Source organism: Lycium barbarum, chromosome 4 (assembly GCF_019175385.1).
Source record: "Lycium barbarum isolate Lr01 chromosome 4, ASM1917538v2, whole genome shotgun sequence".
In the NCBI taxonomy this organism is placed as follows: Eukaryota; Viridiplantae; Streptophyta; class Magnoliopsida; order Solanales; family Solanaceae; genus Lycium; species Lycium barbarum.
Genome location: NC_083340.1, coordinates 41527606 through 41547346, shown reverse-complemented (window position 1 = coordinate 41547346; position 19741 = coordinate 41527606). Strand labels below are relative to the sequence as shown.

Below are 19741 nucleotides of genomic sequence, written 5' to 3'. Positions count from 1 at the left end.
GGCAGACTTTTAGTTAAGGCACAACTAAAAGTATGCCCCATAAGGCATAACTAAAAGTATGCCCCATAAGACGGAACTTTTCCTTAAGGCATAACTAAAAATTTGCCTTATAAGACAAAGTTTATATCTTAAAGAAAAGTTATGCCTTATGGGGCATACTTTTAGTTGTGCCTTTAACTAAAAGTCTGCTCCATAGGCATAACTAGGAAAAAACTTTTAGTTAAAGCTTAACTAAAAGTTTGCCCATAAGTATGCAGGACCCGGCATAAACTTGTGAAGGAATTACCAAAGTTATGCCGGACCCGGCATACTTATGCCAAGTCTGCCCATAAGGCATAAGTATGCCGAGTTCGGCATAACTTTGGTAATTCCTTAACAAGTGTATACCGGTGGGGGCATAGCGAAATTTAAACTCTGCCTTGCGAATTTTTTAAAAATTTTTGACTGAGTGAGGGTTCGAACCTGTAACTCATGGATTTTAGCCGAAGGGCAAAATTTAAAGATTTCAAATATGAGGGGCAAAATTTAAAGACTATCCCAAAAGAAGGGCAATTCGAATTCTTTTTGAGCCACAACCAGAGGCGTTTGGAACATACATTTTATGGGTTTAAGTAAGCCCATCATTTTTTAACGGAGCATAGATATACATTAACTTTACTAACATATCAAAAGATACCTTTTGATGTGCAATGAGTTCAGTAGTAAAAATCTTGAAAGTTGAATCCATCAAAGTCAAAATCTTTGATACGCCTTGCCCTACAAATTAAATCCAGTTTGATGACTGAATGATGAACGGTACTCTTATCTAGCTTCTTCCTTTATCGTATAGAGGAGATGGATTGGATTGAATACCATAGTTCTTCAATATACTCTGAAACCCACATACAAAGTATAAGAAGATGCATAGTTGAATACATTTAAGAAGAGGTCTCTCTATTCGCTCATTACTGTTTCCAACAATGTCAAGTAATACTGAGAGGCAAATAACCTCACAGAGCAATTAACTCGGAGGAATAATGTATGTTCCTACTTCAAACAGCTAAAGGAAGAAAACTACATACAGAGGATGGAACAAGTACTACAATACATACAGTAAGCTACTCTAATGAAAACCTTAGTCCCAGAGTCCCCCGGTAAAAATTAAAAGGGCTGGCTATATTGAATCATATGAAGTCAATACTGTGAACCTATAAATGGAAACGGCTGATTGAGAGATCAGTTATGTTAGGTTTTGGTCTTAAATTTTCTTTGGGCTTTCAAGTCCACAACAATCACTGTTATGTTGTCCTTGCTGCCCTTTTGAAGAGCTCGAGTTGACAGGCATTCTGCTGCTGCCTGTGCTGCTGGATCAATTCCTTGGCCCCTTTCCAAGGGAAGCGTTCCACCGTTCTTTTTATGCCAGAGAAGTATGCGCTTGCGAGCCAAATCACACACCTCTTCATTTGTCATAACATCCCATAAACCATCACTTGCAAGGATAAGGCATTCATCCTCCTTGGTTCGAGGTATGAACATTACTTCTGGATCAGGAATTATCCACGGCTTCAAGTATCTATCTCCTGCAACCAAGAACCAAGTAAAATGTAAAGGAAATAAGGAGAGGTATTGGCAGGATTGGAACAAAAGGTTCATGCAAATGGACACCTAATACGTCGAATTGTAGCCCCAAACAAAATCCAATCACGTGGTAAATGCCCGGGCAACACCATCGCTAACAAGATAGATACACCTTGATAATACTAAGTTATTCACTGTATGGTAGTTCTCATAAGTCATGTCAAATAGGGAAAAAGAATGGAAAAAGCAGAGTGGTAGATTGAAAACACATCATTCTATTCTGGCAAGCTCATTGAGTAATCCTTTCACAGTTTTCAAACAGCTTAGATCAAGACGCAGATAGTTAAGTCACCAGCATAAACATGCCTACACAACTGGATGACAAAAGTTGGGCATACTGGCTATATGCTTAATAATGGATATACAGATCAATTAAGCCACTGGGAATAATGAACTCGTGTACAACAACTTAAATTACTTAACGTCACTTTAACCATATCTTTCAAGATGACATTAGAAACATGAATATATGATCCACACCAACTTCATCCTATAGGCACTAGAATATCTCCTTTTAATTTACAAACCTGCATTTTCAGCCTTCAGCGACAAGTGTCAATGCACATGTATAGAAGCAAAGCTAGCCTTCAGTACAGATTTACAATTTGTTGGTCATTTATATACTGTAAGATAGAATGAGAAAAAGAACATTCTAACATTTCAAGTTCATATCAAATGGCAAGGGCACACTTAGTCACAGGTATAGAAAGAATTGCATGACAGACGTGACAAAGTGAGCTCCTTTCTCATCACAAAGCAATCTCTCAGCAATATGAAATGAAAAGGTACAAATCATCACAGTCAAAGGAGCACCTCCCCAGAACCAGGATACAGAAGGTTCCCAAGGCTTTTTTTGTATTGTTTTTACCAAAATTTTAAGGCATTAAGCAGGATCAAACAAGTGATGATCAGAAAACAAAGGAGGAGCTGAAGATTACCATGCATCTTTTGTTTTATTTTTTATTTATAACTGTTAGCAAGTTGAAGGTCATAGTCCAACAGTTGCACTAACCAGGGTTAGACAAGTGATGATCAGAAAACAAAGGAGGTGCCAAATATTTCCATGCATCTTTTGTTTTGTTTTGTTTAGTATTTTTACTTATAATCTTCAGCAAGTTGAAGGCTAAGTTGTTCGGACTCAGATGCAGGTGTCCGATACAGGTGTGGATCTAGAGGTCGGATCCTTCATCATCTAAATTTTAAGATTCGGGGGTAGGGATCTTGGGTATGGATACGTGTGGCAAGATTCGGCTAAAAATAATTCAAATATCTTAAAATAGAGTTATAAAAATATGCCTAAATTATGGTGGACTATTTGGAAGGAAAGGAATGCATGAATTTTTGAGAGCAAATTCGACTCTGTAATTATTATCAAGTATAGATGCATCTCTTTACTGTTTTTGGGGCGTAACACGGCTATTGCAAATAATATATAGGCCATGACAGACTTCTTGAGTTCATTGCACATTCAGCAGTGATGTTGACCTGTAAATATCCTTCTGGTTGCTGACTTTTTAATATAAATATCATTTAACGATAAAAAATATTATATGCCTAAATTATGACTTCACCTTAACTTTTTTTTAATTATTACAAGCGAACCCGCAGCCGCTACCCTTTCGGGCGCGCACAGGGTAAACCCCGCTCCTGCGCAATAGCCCGCAAACCACACAGGAGAGATAACCCGCACTAGAGAAGCCCCATGCGACTAGCTCGATCCAAAAGGCAAATCCCCTATTGTCGTAGGCAGGGGTTTCGAACCTGAGACCTCCATTATGGAAGTCTCATGCTCAACCAACTGAGCCACCCTTAAGGGTCACCCTAGCTTTTGTTTTGATTTCAGAAATCATGATTTTGGTCAAAGTATCCAAAAATCGTTTGACCATCCCACACCCACGTCGGGGTGCAGATTGTCCAAAAATGCATAGCTTTTGGAGGATCCGACACACATCTCATACACATCCGATGAGATGATACTTTTGAAGAGTTCGAGCAACATAGGTCCATGCAACTTAGGTTGAAGGTCAATAGTTTGACAGTTGAACTGCAGATCATTAATCGAAGTGTGTGCCTTTGTGGCCACAATTAGTGCTGGCTAAATGGATAAAATATTAAAGTATCTACTAAACCAGCAGGTCAAAATCAATAATTGGATAATTGGTTCATTTAAATCGGGTCAAATATGGATCAACCCATATAACCGGCAGTAAAAATGGATAAACAACGGATAATAAAAAAGGGTTTCAAGCTATCAAAGCTGTTCTTGAACCCAAAACACAAAACCCATTGTCGCTAGATTTCCATATTATCCGACATTCCGTTATGGTACTTTGTTTTCAAATTGGAATGTTCTCATGATAAAATTGTCGAAGTATTTCTGATATTAAATGATTGCTGACTAGCAATCTTTATTTCCTTTCTAATGTTTTTTCAGGAAGGCATTAATCCGCAAAGAAAGATGAAAATGTCCAAGTAAAATTTAGGCTGATCAAGCACAAAGCCGAATATCTTCTAAGGATTTATAAAGATTCATATTTGATTACAAATATTTTATTTTATTAAAATTCGTAACCCCAATTAGTCAACGTCCGTTGCAGTACAAATTGTTTGATCAAAGTAAAAGAAGACTAATTAGAATTTGGCCATAATAAAGTATCTCAGTCCATATGCCGTCTGGGACTAATAATTAGGAAGAACCTAAATTTAAAGATCTGTTTCAAATTATTAAAATGCTACATCATATCATTGCTTTAATTAAACGAAATGAGTAATTAGTTCATGTTGTTCCTTTTTGGTAGCGTTTGGTTGAAAAATTAAAAACCGAAAATTGAGTTTGCAGAAAAGAATCAATCTATGAAATCTTATTTGTTTGTGCTGTTTTACCAAAAAAAGGTTTACTATTCAATGCTTGCTGATTCGTCTCTGTTTTACCATACTACACAGATAAGGGAATTATAGATGGGTATCCGTATTATCCGTTACTCTACACATTTTTTATCCATAATAAATATGTGCAGATCGGATGTGTTATCCGTTTTTGTCTAACCTGTTTTCAACTCGGCCATCCGGCCCGCCATTTGCCAGCACTAGCCACAAGGCCAAAGACGTCGCTGATGGAAGGGCACAAAAGTTCTGACTTTGTTCATGGAGACAATATAAAAGGAAAACTTGGTTAAAATGTCTAGTAAAAGTAGTATTTATTCCTCGTCATATGTTAGACCTCCTACCTCCTATATTCTATGAACTTCTGATCTTTAACATTGAATAGTTGCTGATTAATGCAAAAATTGAGTAGAGAAGAAAGGAAACTTCTTAATTATTTTGGTGATTAATGTTTTTCTGATGAAGTTATTTTGGTGATATGTACAAGAGTGGCTCCTGTCTTTTTCCACTTACAATTCGGTAAGTAACTAGGAGTTAACATAGAATTAAATACAGAATATTTCACGATATTCTATAAAATATTATAGGACACACTCCAAAAATCACTTACTATCCAATGAATGTAGATATATTGTGAATATACATTCTAAAATATAATTCCATTAATCAATTTGACATTCAATAAGCCCCTCATATTGAAGGTGGTAAAACAACTAGAATTTGTAAATCGAAACTGGAAAGTGATGAGACGCTAGACAATGACGTGAAGCTGATAAGAGACTAACTAAACGCGTGTTGTTGCACAATAACACGGTGTTGATTGAGACACCAACATTCACTGACAGAGAAATGTTGCTAGAAAAAGAGATGTGCCACTAAAGGAAAACGTTACTGGATGGTGATGTGGCACAAACTGGAGAGTGACATGTCATTGAACAATTATGTTCATATTTCAATCGACGTGATACATACTGCCTAAACAATGGCCTGGAAAGTGACCAGAAAAGACGAATAGTACCAGAAGAAACATCTAGAAAATACAAAACTCACGAGAAAGGACACATCGCACCATTGGAATGGTCATCGAAAGTTGACAATACAAGTAAAATTATGACAAGAAAAATTTCGCTTAGGTAGACAATTCAAAGAATATTTGACAGTATCCTAGAATATATGAAATGTTCCATAATATTCTCCTACTTATCTTCTATGAATCTAGACACATTCTAAAATGTAACTTCAGTAATCCTTTTGACTTTCAGAAATTACATTACTTAATAATGTACAAATTGTTCACAAGTTGTTACCATAATGAACAATTGAAATTCAAAGTACGATCTGACGTGTTCCATACAAATCAACTTATTCACAAATCATCCATCCATGTGTGTGAATGAAAGACTGGAAAAGCCTACGTAAAAGACGAAGGAGCTATAAGAATTTGCATCTTCATTTTGGCATCTAGAAAGAAAGAATGGCACACACTATTCTCTTATTGAAGGAAGGAGAAAAGCGCTACACTACAGCAGTTCTCTATGGAAGAAGATTAGCATATGTGGGCTTATCTTAGCAGCCATGACACTAAGTTGTTTTTATGTATCTTGAATAAGGCAATACGCCTATTCTGTACTCTCCTTTTTTTAGGTTCCCAAACAAAGTTTCCTTTCCAAGGTTAGTAAATACTTAGACAGATGCCAGCATGCCTACACCCAGTTCCAGGAAACTCTTCAAGACGCCGTCAAGATCAAGAAACAAGAAGGTCTGCACTGAGTACCTAAGCACACTATGGGCTTCTCGATGTACTGTTGAATTCGCTAAAACAACAAAGTTTAGGATAAGTATCCAAATTCTCTCTTGCAAATTGTAACAAGCCTGAGCACTTCAGAATTAGTATATGCTTGGGGCTACATTGTGAAGCCATTTGTCCACTTTTATATGAGGGTTGGATACAATCATATTTTCTTTAGCACCTCAGATCCTATCAAGTGCAGACTCTGGTACCATATCCTAACAACCCCGGGGCATGTGAACCTAAGGCCCTGCCACTATAGAATGGATTATTTTACCATATTACGGGTCTATAATCACATGAGTTAAAAGCCTACCACTGATGATCAAGTCCAATTCTTTAGTTTGATATGACGATCATCTTGTTTGTTTATTCAAGCAATGTGGATAACCAATAACTGCTGTGTCCAACTAATACCATGACGTGAATTATTGATATCAGTTATACTAGGGAGGATGCTCTGGAAGTGCCAAAATCATGATTAAATCTAGGTATGCTCAGGTTAAACACGAAATGAAAATGGATATATTCTAAGACCGCCAGCTAACATATAAAAGCAAACTATTCTATAAGGTAACCTGTAACCTAGTAGCTCAGAACCTGACAGAACGGGAAGACACAGGATGCAAAAGATCATAACATTTTTGATAAAACCAATAACGTTGAGTACACACGGATATATCAGTCATGATTTGCAAATGCCAAGATAACAGGGTAGATCGGAGAAACATACCAATAGACCTAGACATTGCAAGAACGCCGAAAACACGATGCCCATTCCACTGTATAACCTTCCCTCCAGCTGCTTCAATCCTTGCATATTCATCTTCTCGGTTTGGCTAATAAAGAAAACATAAAACGAATATTGGCACACAAGGATTAGTCAGTGACATCACAGGTAATCAAAGTCATATCAGAACAACTGTTTCACTTACTTTGTGATCCACTGACAATGCCATGGGTTCTTTCCCACGGCATAGAACAGCCCTTGAATCACCACAGTTTGCTACTAATATGTGCGATGAACAAACAATGGCGACAACGGACGTGGACCCTACAGTTTCTGGGGCAACAGCCTCATGATTTCCCCCCGCCCCTCCAACCTCATCATCAACCTTGAGAAAACAGTTGGTAAATGCCTTTTTCCATTGGTCCTGGATATTTTGCCTAATATTTTCATCATTGATATTCGCCATAATGGTTTCCAACTCCTCAGCCAATACAGCGTGCATTCGATCTCGGCAGTAATTTGCCACCTGGAAAATAAATATCCCAAGTTTGTATCAAATATATATGTACGAGGAGGCATGCAAACCTAAGAGACCTTGTAAGCAAAAAGAGAGAGATACCTGAGAGCCACCATGGCCGTCATAAACTCCAAAGAAATGCGCTGTCAAATGACTTAAGCACCTAGTAATTCCATCAGGCACACGATCGCCAACTAGCATCGGTAAAGGAATTCTCAAGAACCTAGGAATAGTTGCAAGCGCATCTTCCATTTCAGGTCTCCTTCCACACACAGATGTAAATCCCCAAAGGGGTATATAATCCACTTCAAAAATACTGCGGCTAACTGCTGAGGGTAGCTGAACAACAACTTCAGCAGATGATTTTGAGCTGGAGCCATCCGTAATCTGCTCATCAACTTTGACCAGAGGCTTTTCTACCAGATCTCCAGCCTTATTAGCTATAAGTTTGACATCTACCAAATTCTGACCGTCTATATCAGACGCTACCTCAAAACTTATAAAATCATCAGCACATAAACTACTGGAATCACTTACCACTGACAGGGAATATGAACTATCAAGAATTTGATCACCATCCAATGATAAGATCTCATCATCCTCATTTTCATTTTCAGATATCATATGTAGCCTACTTTCTTCAGGTACAGTAATAATACTGACTTCTTTCTCTGAATCAGCACATTTGCAATCATCATTACCAGAATCTGTCGAACTTGTAGCGTCATCCATTGACTTTAGCCTAGTGACATCCATATTATGACTTACTATACTTTTTTGGTTGTGACAGATCAAGTTACCTAATCTAAATGGCAGAGCAACCGCCAAACACATCTCCTCCATCAAAATCACTATCTTGACAGCAGTAAAAGTTACCCTCTAACCCTGTCATTGTCAAACTACTAAAAGATCACTTTTCTTTTCTATCAAGAATAATCTTCTCATGAACTTCACAACACCATTTTCCATGCCTAGAAAGATCAAACATCAGCCCTATCTTTAACTTGCTCCCATTAAACCTCTGATTCTTGAAAATGGCAATTTTTTAGTCAGATCTGGTAAGCAAAAAAAGTAGTAGTAAACACCAACAACCTTTTTAGTACAAAATTCACCTAAAAATACAAAAAAGGTAAGATTTTCTCCACTTTCTTTAAATTCTTCTTCTTTATCCCAAAATCTACTCAGTTACTCAAAAACCAAGAATTGAATCAACCTGTAAATTGGTCCTTAAACACAAGAAAGGGAAGAAAAAAGGAAAAAAGGGTCATGTGAAATTATAAAGAAAAAGTGTCAAGAATCACAAGAAACACTGAAAAAGATGGTACCCTTTTGTTGTCACATAAAACTTTGAGTACCTTGGATCTGAGGGCAACAATCACTCTTTCACAGTCTTTTTCAAACAATTATGTTATGTAACCAACAAAATATAATAAATGGGATATGGATATAGTACAAGAACCACTATTACCAAATCTTTCCCTCTTCTTATTTTTTCCTTTATCCTTTTTTTTTTTTTTCAAGAATCTTTTTGTTCAGCTTCACTTTCCTTCTCAACCCCAGAAGAGTAATACTAATATAGTATCTGTGAAGAGAAGGGAGAAGCATCAACAATGGAAAATACCAACAACAAAAAAATATGGGTTGCTTATACAATGTAACAGTTTCAATGTGATCATTGATATTTATTTTTAATATTTATAAATTCTCAACCCCAGAAGAGTTAATATATAGTATCTTCTTTTTTCTTATTTTTAATAAAATATTTATATAATAACCTCATAAGTGTTCTACGCAGAATTATGAGGTCATTGTATTTCTTACCTAAACTAACTATTTATCAAAATACATTCAACTAGGATATGATGGTACATAGTGTACATTTTTTTGGTAAAAAATGATGCCAAATGGCACTCCACATAGATAACTAAAAAAATTAAGAGATAATAGTCAAAAACACATTTGAAGTTTTACCTTTTTACGAGTTTCCAGCACCACTGAATATTAATCGATATGTATTTTGATAAATAGTTGGTGATAGTTTAGGTAGAAAATGCAAACACTTGATAGTTCAGGTGCATTTTGATAAATAATTGGTGATACTTTAAATAGGAAATGCAAACACCTATACTTTAGTAGGAAACTAACAAAAAAAAAAAGATAATTAAGGTGTGTTTTTACGATTATTTCTTTCATTTAATATACTTATCTTTCACTTAGGGTCTTGTGGAGAACAACAAAAGGACCAGGGGTAAAAATAGTTCGAGATTTATTTTCTGGAAGGAAAATGAATTATTATAATATTAATTAATACTCCCTCCATTTCAAAATAAGTGTTTCTTTTAGCTCATGCACATTCCTTAAAAAATTACTCACTCCTAAAAAATTAGGAGTGTTTTTACCAACTTACTCCTAATTAATGCTTAGAAAAAGAAAAATTATTTAATGATTCTTGATTATAAATAAGGATAAGTTTGGAAGAATGAGATTAATTTCTTCTTGAAATCCTAAAGCGTCACTTATTTTGGAACAAAATAAAAAGCCTAAAAGGACACTTATTTTGGAATGGAGGGAGTACAATTTAGGTGTCATTTGTTTGTTGGTTAGAGTTGGTATTAATGATACAGAGATTAATTGTAAAAGAATCTATCTACAGAGTTTATTTATTTATGTATTAATTATTCTATATTATATCTTGCATAAAATAATATATAGATGCTCTTATATATATATATATATATATATAAGTTGTATGGGTTTCTAAATTACATATATAAGTTGTATGGGTTTCTAAATTACAAATTAAACACTATATTAGATGTGTTGAATTTTATACATAACACAAGAATGTTATCAAACATGATATTATGCAAGGTTTAATATATGAATAACTTAGCTCCTAACCAGAAATCAAACGACCCTAAGTATTTAAGCATTTCCCAAAAATAAAATAAAAAGTGTCTAGATGCTACGTGGAATAAAAGTTCATTATTTTTTATGTATAAGATGAGCTGAGCACTGAGCAGTATTATTCTTTAGCTTGACACCTATTTTAGTATGACACTTTTTTTTATGTAAATTTCAACATCAACTCTTAACTTTTTTAAATAAAATATATTTATGTATAAGATTAGCTAAATTGTGAGCACTGAGCAGTATTATTCTTTAGCTTAACACCTCTTTTAGTATGACACTTTTTTTATGTAGATTTCAACATCAACTCTTAACTTTTTTAAATAAAATATATGTATTTAGAAATTAAATAAAAAGTACTAAAGTTTTCTTAAAGATCTTTATTTTTTCTTTTTTAACTTACACCAGTGTGATTATTTTGGACACACACAGTGCTAAATAGTACTTAAAAATAATTCCACAAATTGAAAAAAATTAAATAAAAAAGGAGAGATGTCTTATCTAAAGAGCATATTAAAGTTCCTCCACCCGTTATACGTTTGCTCTTTCACTATTCCTTCTCCAATTCGATGCCCCACCATTTGTAGTTTTTTTGGTTTTCTAGTGAACATAATTATTTTTGTAATAATGGTATTTGATCATCTTGGGTATACATTTTTTTTTATTACATAGGGGTAAGAGAAGGGAAAATGGGGGAAGGAATTACAATGTGTGATTCGAACTCTCATTAATAAGGTGAAAGTTTAGGTAGTCAACCAACATGAGCTACTAAATCCCTACTATAATAGTAACAATTTAGAGTTGCCTTTTTCATTCTTACATATTACTCTTTTTTTTATTACATAGGGATAGGGAAAAGGAAAATGGGAAAGGAGATTGCAACGTGGGGATTCAAACCCTTCACCAACAAGGTGAAAGTTCAGGTAGCCAACTAACTGAACTACTACATCCATACCTTGCGTATGCATGGATTAACTATTAGACAGTTTTTTTGTTCTGGTAGAACTATTAGACAATTTGCTGCAATCAACAGTACGGGTGTAGAGGTAAATTTATTTACTAAATAGACCATATGAACTTACATTGATGGGAGGGAAAAAAAATCTAACGTGTGTAGAGGTAAATTTGCTTACTAAATAGACCATATGAACTTACATTGATAGGTGGAAAAAAAATCTTACATTAATTTTTTTATAGGAAACCCAAATCAAAATCTTTCCATTATTATTTTTAGAGTTTAAGTTATACACACCGTCAATGTACGAAAATTTTTACGCTATCAAATCATATTTATCAGTTATAGCAAGTATTCAGTCTAATTTTCAAGATTACAAATTTAGTATCTCAAGAAGAGCTTATCTATAAATATCATTTGATAATTTGAAGTTTTAAAGTTTGCACTAACAATAACGAGTATATAACTTTACCTATTATTCTTATACCTCAATCATTTCTCGTGCGGACCATTTTGATGGACAACTTAATAGTGGATTGTGTCCACTATACACTCAAAAGTTCCACTTCGAGAGGCTTTGTCTTGTGTCCTTTCTTCTTTTGGATAAGTTAGATTATGTGCTTGCACCCTATGATATAAAAGATTTGTCACAAATCTATTAACGGTAATGTCACCTTTCTTTCACATTTTCTTTGAAGTAAAATATAATTTATACATTCTCCACTGTCTCAAAACAAAACATAATCGGAAAAACTTTGTACAACAGGGGTGTGTTTAGCACGAATTGGAAAATATTTTTTCTTAGTTATTTATTTTTTGATATTTGATAAATAAATAAACAAATGTTATTCTAAATATATTTTTACGTAATTTAGGAAACCGCTATAAAGGTGGAGTGAGTGGAGGTGGGGAGTTGGGGGGTGGCAGACGTGGGGTGGTCAAGGGGGGAGGGTTGGAGGCATAGGGGTGGAGAGGAGATAATGAGTTTAGAATCACTTGTGGAATTTGTTTTTCCTACTCCCAATAAGAAAATTATTTTCCTTATTTTTAAGTAATTATTTTTCTAGAAAAGATGTTTTCCAAAATAATTTGACCAACAAAATAGAAAAAATTGAAAAGCACTTCCGAAAAATATTTTCCTCCATATCAAGAGCACCCTAAGTTTGTTTAAATTTACATTTGAGAGAAACTTAGAAATTTATTTATTGGTGCTGCTTGTTCAGCTGTATTGACATTAATCTATATTTTCTATAATAAAATTTTTCCAGATCAGTAACTGTCAAACCAAAGTTAGAAATGCAAAGAAAAGAGAGATCCGCCTAAAGAGAGTCCATTTTTCTCTTAATTGTTTTTGCATATAATAGAAAACAAGTGTCTAATCTTGAAGTATTTGATTAAAAAGTGTTAATTCAAGAATTTGACTCTACCAGTGTTAGGTAAATCTGTGATTAAAAGAAACGAGGTTGGACCTTTTATTAATTAGTACTAGTAATAATAATTAATGTGCAAACAATAGTAGAAAATAGTCGCTGGATAGGAAAAGATGACCTCATTCAGATTGAGTTCAGATGATCTAAGTGGTAGGGCAAGTCATTTGTAGTTTTTTTTTTTTTTTGGGTGGGTGGAGGGGGGGGGGGGGGGGGCAATAAGCTAAGATATATAATAAACTAAACCGAAATAATATTAGGTTTATTATATATATATATATATATATATAACTAAGAGAATCCAGAACATAAGTATAGGCGGGTTAGAGTAGTCATGCATGTTCATTCTAATTTTTGTAATCCCAATTTTGCTAAAGTCTGTCATTTATTTAGTTTTCGAGTAATGTGGCAAATGATCGAACTATCAAGTAACCCAAGACGAAGGGAAATTGTTAGATTCTCATTTAGAGGAATTTCAAGTATATGCTCCATTTATGAAGTAATTTTTGTTCTATGGGATTCTAAAGTGTAACGATTTGTTTGGTCGTTTTAGACTTTTTGACCTTTTTTACCCCTGTTGACCCTTTTCCTAGCTCTATTAGAGTAACTTTTACCCATGGGGATGGGTGGTACGGTTCCCGAGAGAGAGTCGGGAGAGTCGTGTTGAAAATTGAGGATTTTAGAGGCCTTAAGTTGAATAAGTGAAAAATGGTTGACCAAAAGTTGACTTTTGTGTATACGAACCTTTTTGCAATATAATTTCTTGTGCTCCGATTTCTGCTATTATCTGTTATTATCTGTTATTTCCTATGCTTTGGTTATCTTGTGTCATCTGCTCCGATTTCTGCTATTATCTGTTATTTCCTGTGCTCTGATTATCATGTGTTATCTGTGTCGCTTGCATTATTTCATTTCCATATCGCTTTAAATCTCTTATCCGAATCTCTTAACCTTATCTGACTTCTTTTTATGCTTTTATTGAGCCGGGGGTCTTTCGGAAACAGCCGTCCTACCTTGGTAGGAGTCAGGTCTGCGTACACTCTACCCTCCCCAGACCCCACGATGTGGGATTTCACTGGGTTGTTGTTGTTGTTGTTGTCGGTTCCATAAGGTCTGTACAGTCGAATATAACCTAGTAGGGTGGTTGGTTCGGTTCTCGAGGTGCTCGGGAGCATTTTGGTCCCTTGGTTGGAAACTTGACTTTGGGGGTTGACCGGGTCAAAATGACCTCCGTTGGAAATTCCGAGGGCACGAGTGAATTCGTAGCGTGTTTTTACGTTGATATGCATATTTGGTTTATATGCGGGAGGTCTTAGATGGATGTCGGGTTTTGGGTTGGATTTGGTGAAAAACCAGGTTTTTGTTGGTTTCTGGTGTCCCGCTTCTGCGGGTGTGTGTTCGCTTCTGCGGGCCCGCCTAAGCGGGACTTGGCTGGCAGACACGAGTGGGTGAGGTGTTAAGTGACTCAGCGGAAGAGTGTTGTGGACGAATTTGGAGAGCTTGTGGGTGATTTTATCTTGGGGTAAGTTCCTTTGTACTTCCTTGTGATTTATTTATGGCTTAGATTGGAATCCATGATAGCTTTCATCTTTTGAGATTGGGGAAAATAGGTTAAAACCCTAAAGTATTTTTATGTTTCTGTTTTCAATTCTAATGAGTTTTGTGGGAAGGTCTATTGATTTCCAAGCTTCTATCATTGGGGAATTTAGTTGTTAAGTTGAATCTCTCCTTAATTCTAGGGTGTTGAATATGGAGAATTGGAGGTTTTCAATTAATGATGAAACTAATGCTAAGTGAGGACTAGTTGGTGTTGATGATTAGTGGTTGGACTTCTTAAGCTTAGATTTGATCTTTTCCAACTTGAAATTCCCCATTTTACCCTTTGTGGCCCCGGGGTCATTTTTTAGGGTTTTCTGAAACCATAACAATATGTGTATCTTTAGATCTGTAATTAAACATAGATTAATTATTTGTTAGACTTTGAGCATTTGGAGGCAATCCAGAAGGGAAAGGCCCCCAGGTTTGAGGAGTTCGAGGCTCGTGTTCGGCTTTGAGGTAGGTTATGTCTTATCTTTCTTAGACTTTGATTAGCGAATCGCATGTGTTATGTAGTTATCGACGGGGAAAGCATGATAGGCCTTCGGGCATGGCTGTGGTGTTAAATCCACTGGCTTGGTATGATTTCTGATTATTTGGGCTTGCCGCCGTACTTTATGCAATTATTGACATGTTTTGTACTTGACAACATGGTTGTGATTATGCAGACTATGCTAGTCCTACTTGTTGTGATTAGGACTGAGTATTTGATATGATTCCATGATAGCTTGATAATCCGTGCAAGGATTGAATTGTCGTTGTGGCGCTTGTGAATTCCATATCATATTAACTGCGTTGATTACACGTGATCTCTCATTTCTTGCATTCACACATTCATACATGATGAAAGAGTTATGGAAACGGATTTGAAATGGAAAGAAAGAGAAAGAGGAAAGTAACATTATTATTGGTATATTCTGAGGTCTGAACAAGACGTATGGTGGCAGAGTCACGATTCGAGGTCTGTTCTGGAGTGGCTAGTACATGGACGCCGCGGGTCTCCCATAGGTCATGACTATTGAAGCAAAAAGTGCTTATAGCATGTGTGTATAGGTTCAAGATATTGATCATTGCATCTCATCTGCATTGCACTTCTTATTATCGCATCACATATTATCTCATCGGATTCTAGTTGGTGTTGTACTTGTGTTATTGTCTATGGTTGAGGGATTTCTTAGAAACTTGGAAGACTTGCGGGTTAGAAGCTTAAACCTAGGCTATGACTAGAGAATTTTGGGACATACCGTGCTAGTCAGACCCGAGCTAGATCCGTGTCTTCCGAGCCACCGACGGATCATCAGGATGAGGTCTTTGGGGAGGAGGGGTTGGGACCAGCACCAACTCAGCCCGATATTATTGCTACTCCAGTTCTATCTGATGCTTTGGTTCGAGTGTTAAATCTGCTTGAGGGGTTGACTCAGGCAGGTGTTCTACCAGCTACACCGGATGGTCAGGGAATTTGATTGACTGATCAAATTCTAGAGAGGTTGCGTGCTCCAGAGGCACAGCCAGCTGCGGTTGTGGCTCCTTCTATGGATGAGGTCCCCACACCAGATTTCCTTCCTAGACCGGTAGTAGGTCCAGTGATGACCCGTGAGGAGTAGGACTTATTTGGGAGATTCACCAAAATGAAGCCTCCCTGTTTCTGCAGCATTCAGCAGGAGGACATCTATGACTTTATTATTGATTGCCATGAGAGGCTCCACAAGTTGGGGGGTGGTGGAGACGCATGGAGTAGATTATGTGGCCTTCCAGTTGATGGGTGATGCCAAGCTTTGGTGGAGGTCTTATGTCGAGTGTAAGACAGTTGGGTCACCTCTGTTGTCATGGACCAGGTTTTATCAGATCTTCTTGGAGAAGTACGTCCCGCATACTTTGAGGGACAAAAGACGGGATGAGTTCAGTAACCTAGAGTAGAGAGGGTCATCCATTGTCGAGTATGAGGCTTGCTTCCATTCCTTGTCTAGCTATGCGCTTCAGTTGCTCCCCACAGAGGCGAAGAGAGTAAGGAGATTTGTCAAAGGGTTGGGTGTTCAGTTAAAGTTGGCGGCTCTACAGTTAGTGACCACAGGGGCTACATTTCAGAAGCTGGTGGATCCTGTCACTTCGGTTAAGGCAGTGAGGCAGGGGAGTTATGGCAAGGTTGAGGATAAGAGGGCCCGCAGTGGGGGCAGTTTCAGTGGTATATCATCCAGCAGGCAGGGCCATTATGGAGCAGAGTTCCTAGTTCTACACCGGTCGCCCGATGCAGTCAGCTATTCAGACATCGATATGGGGTTCTTCAGGGCTTAGTCGTACTTCAGGACAGTCAGTCCAGGGTTCATATTCCCGGTTCTCTGATCGTGGAGGGCATTCTGGTTCATCAGCTTCAGTTCATCGGGTTGTATCCGACAAAGCTTGTTATGAGTGTGGTGAGCCGAGGCATATCAGGATCCATTGTCCCCGAATCAGACAGAGCGGACAGAGTACTCCGTATCAGACCCCCAAGTCTTCCGCGCCATTATTTAGAGGGGGTAGGTCTTCTGGTCGAGGAAGTGTATAACTTGGAAAAGGTAGTCACTCGTCTGGTAGAAGTAGTCCCCAGCCTAGCAGAGGCGGATCTCAGTCCGGCAGAGGTAGGCATCAGCCCGATAGGATCTAGGCCCAGTCAGGTTAGGGAAGTCGTGGTGGTTCGTAGGCTGATGGCGGATGGGTGCATTGTTATGCCTTCCCTGGTAGGCCAGAGGCCGAGGCTTCTGATGCTGTCATTACAGGTACTATTTCAGTCTGTCAGCCGGCGACTTTTGTATTATTTTTCCCGGCTTCCACTTTCTCTTATGTGTCCACATATTTCTCTATGGGTTTGGATATGGTTTGTGATCTACTTGACGTACCTATTCATGTGTCTACTCCGATCGAAGATTCTGTAGTGGTAGATCGAGTCTATCGATCTTGTATAGTTACGTTTATGGGTTATGGTACGTGGGTAGACTTGGTGATACTTGATATGGTAGATTTTGATGTTATCTTGGGCATGGGTTAGTTGTCTCCTTATCACGCAATTTTGGACTGTCACGCCAAGACTGTCACACTAGCCATGCCGGGTATTCCGAGACTCGAGTGGAAAGGTACTCCTTGTCTCTCCCCGAAGAAGATTATCTCATTTCTTCGAGCCAGGAAGTTAGTCGACAAAGGATGTCTGGCCTACTTGGCCCATATTCGTGATACCGGTGCTGACGCTCCGTCACTTGAGTCTGTGCCTGTAGTGAGCGAGTTTGTGGAGGTGTTTCCTACGAACTTGCCGGGTATGCACCGGCTGAGTTGAGAAAGTTGAAAGAATAGTTGCAAGATCTTCTGAGCAAGGGCTTCATTAGACCGAGTGTCTCCCCTTGAGACGCTCCCGTACTTTTTATAAAGAAGAAAAATGGGTCGATGTGGGTGTGTATTGATTATCATCAGTTGAACAAAGTTACCATCCGAAACAAGTATCCAATTCCTCGCATCGATAATTTGTTCGACTAGCTTCAGGGAGCCTCAGTATTTTCCAAGATTGATTTGAGATCGGGCTATCACCAGTTGAAGATTAGAGCCCAGGACATTTCAAAGACGGCCTTCAGGACTCGTTATGGTCATTACGAGTTCCTAGTTATATCTTTCGGGCTTACAAATGCCCAAGCAGCTTTTATGGATCTGATGAATGGCATCTTTAAGCCATACTTAGACTCTTTTGTCATAATATTGATTGATGACATTTGGGTGTATTCGCGGAGCAAGGAAGATCATGAGAGACATTTGAGGTTTGTACTTGGATTGTTGAAAGAGAAGGAACTTTATGCTAAATTTTCTAAGTGTGAGTTTTGACTCGATTCTGTGGAATTCTTGGGGCATGATGTGTCTAAGGATTGGATTATGGTGGATCCCAAGAAGATCGAGGCAGTTCGAGATTGGGCTAGGCCCACTTCAGTGATCGAAATTTGGAGTTTTGTGGGTCTCGCCAGTTATTATCGTTGGTTTGTGAAGGGGTTTTCTTCGATTGCTTCCCACTTGACTAGTTTGACTCAAAATAATGTGTCTTTCCAGTGGTCCGATGAACGTGAGGAGAGCTTCCAAAGGCTCAAGAATTTGTTGACTACAACTCCTATTTTATCTCTACCGGTCGAGGGGAAGGACTTCACTGTGTATTGTGATGCTTCACGTATAGGTTTGGGTTGTGTTTTGATGTAGGAGGGTAAGGTGATTGCTTATGCTTTGAGGCAATTGAAGGTGCATGAAAACAACTAGCCCACTCATATCTCTACCGGTCGAGGGGAAGGACTTCACTGTGTATTGTGATGCTTCACGTATAGGTTTGGGTTGTGTTTTGATGTAGGAGGGTAAGGTGATTGCTTATGCTTTGAGGCAATTGAAGGTGCATGAAAACAACTAGCCCACTCATGACTTAGAGTTGGCGGTAGTTGTATTTGTTGTGAAAATTTGGAGGCACTACTAGTATAGGGCAAATTGTGAGGTTTTGACCGATCATCATAGTCTTCAGCATGTGTTCAATCAGAGGGACTTGAATTTTAAACAACGCAGATGGATGGAGTTGCTCAAGGACTATGTCCTGACCATTCTGTATCACCCGGGAAAAGCCAATATTGTGGCAGATGCGTTGAGCCGGAAGGCTGTGAGCATGGGTAGCTTGGCCCGATTGGTAGTAGAGGAGAGACATTTGGCTAGGGACATTCAGACTTTAGCAAACGGGATAGTGAGGCTTGACATTTTGGATTCAGGCAGGGTTTTGGCTTGTGTTTAGGCGAGGTCGTCTCTTTGGGATCAGATTAAGGCATAACAATTTGAGGATGTGAAATTGTGCAATATTCGTGATAAATTGTTGAGTGGAGAGGCCAAGGAGGCAATTCTGGATAGTGAGGGAGTTTTGAGAATTAAGGGGCGTGTTTGCGTTTCTTTGGTTGGTGGCTTGATCAAGATGATTTTAGAGGAGGCTCATAGTTCTAGATATTCCATTCACCCTAGTTCTATTAAGATGTACGTGACAAAACTATTGGTGGGGCATGATGAAACGTGATATTATTGAGTTCATTTCTCAGTGTTTGAATTGCCAACAGGTTAAGTTTGAGCACCAGAGACCCGGGGGTATGATTCAGAGGATGCCTATTCCAGAGTGAAAGTGGGAGAGGATAGCCATGAACTTTGTGGTTGGCCTACCGAAGTCTTTGAGCAAGGTTGTTGCTATTTGAGTTATTGTAGATAGGTTGACTAAGTTTGTGCACTTCATTCTAGTTCAGACCACCTACAACGGGGAGAAGTTGGCCAAGATCTACATCAAGGAGATTAT

At 37.8% G+C, this 19741-nt stretch overlaps 1 protein-coding gene across 4 annotated transcripts; it reads right to left on the bottom strand.

Annotated features, from left to right (window-relative positions):
* Nucleotides 1–892: 892 nt before the first annotated feature.
* On the bottom strand, nucleotides 893–9239 carry LOC132635937 (probable protein phosphatase 2C 6). Of its 4 annotated transcripts, none has more exons than XM_060352556.1 (5): nucleotides 8862–9239; nucleotides 7639–8762; nucleotides 7225–7545; nucleotides 7023–7128; nucleotides 893–1559 (listed from the first exon to the last, which is right to left on the bottom strand). In XM_060352556.1, the coding sequence occupies exons 2-5, from the start codon at nucleotides 8377–8379 to the stop codon at nucleotides 1225–1227; spliced, it is 1503 nt and encodes a 500-aa protein (XP_060208539.1). In that variant the 5' UTR covers nucleotides 8380–8762; nucleotides 8862–9239; the 3' UTR covers nucleotides 893–1224. The 4 variants fall into 4 exon arrangements, with proteins under 4 accessions (XP_060208539.1, XP_060208541.1, XP_060208538.1 ...); XM_060352558.1 differs by having other exon boundaries at nucleotides 7639–8591; XM_060352555.1 differs by having other exon boundaries at nucleotides 8892–9239.
* Between the last annotated feature and the right edge of the window lie 10502 nt (nucleotides 9240–19741).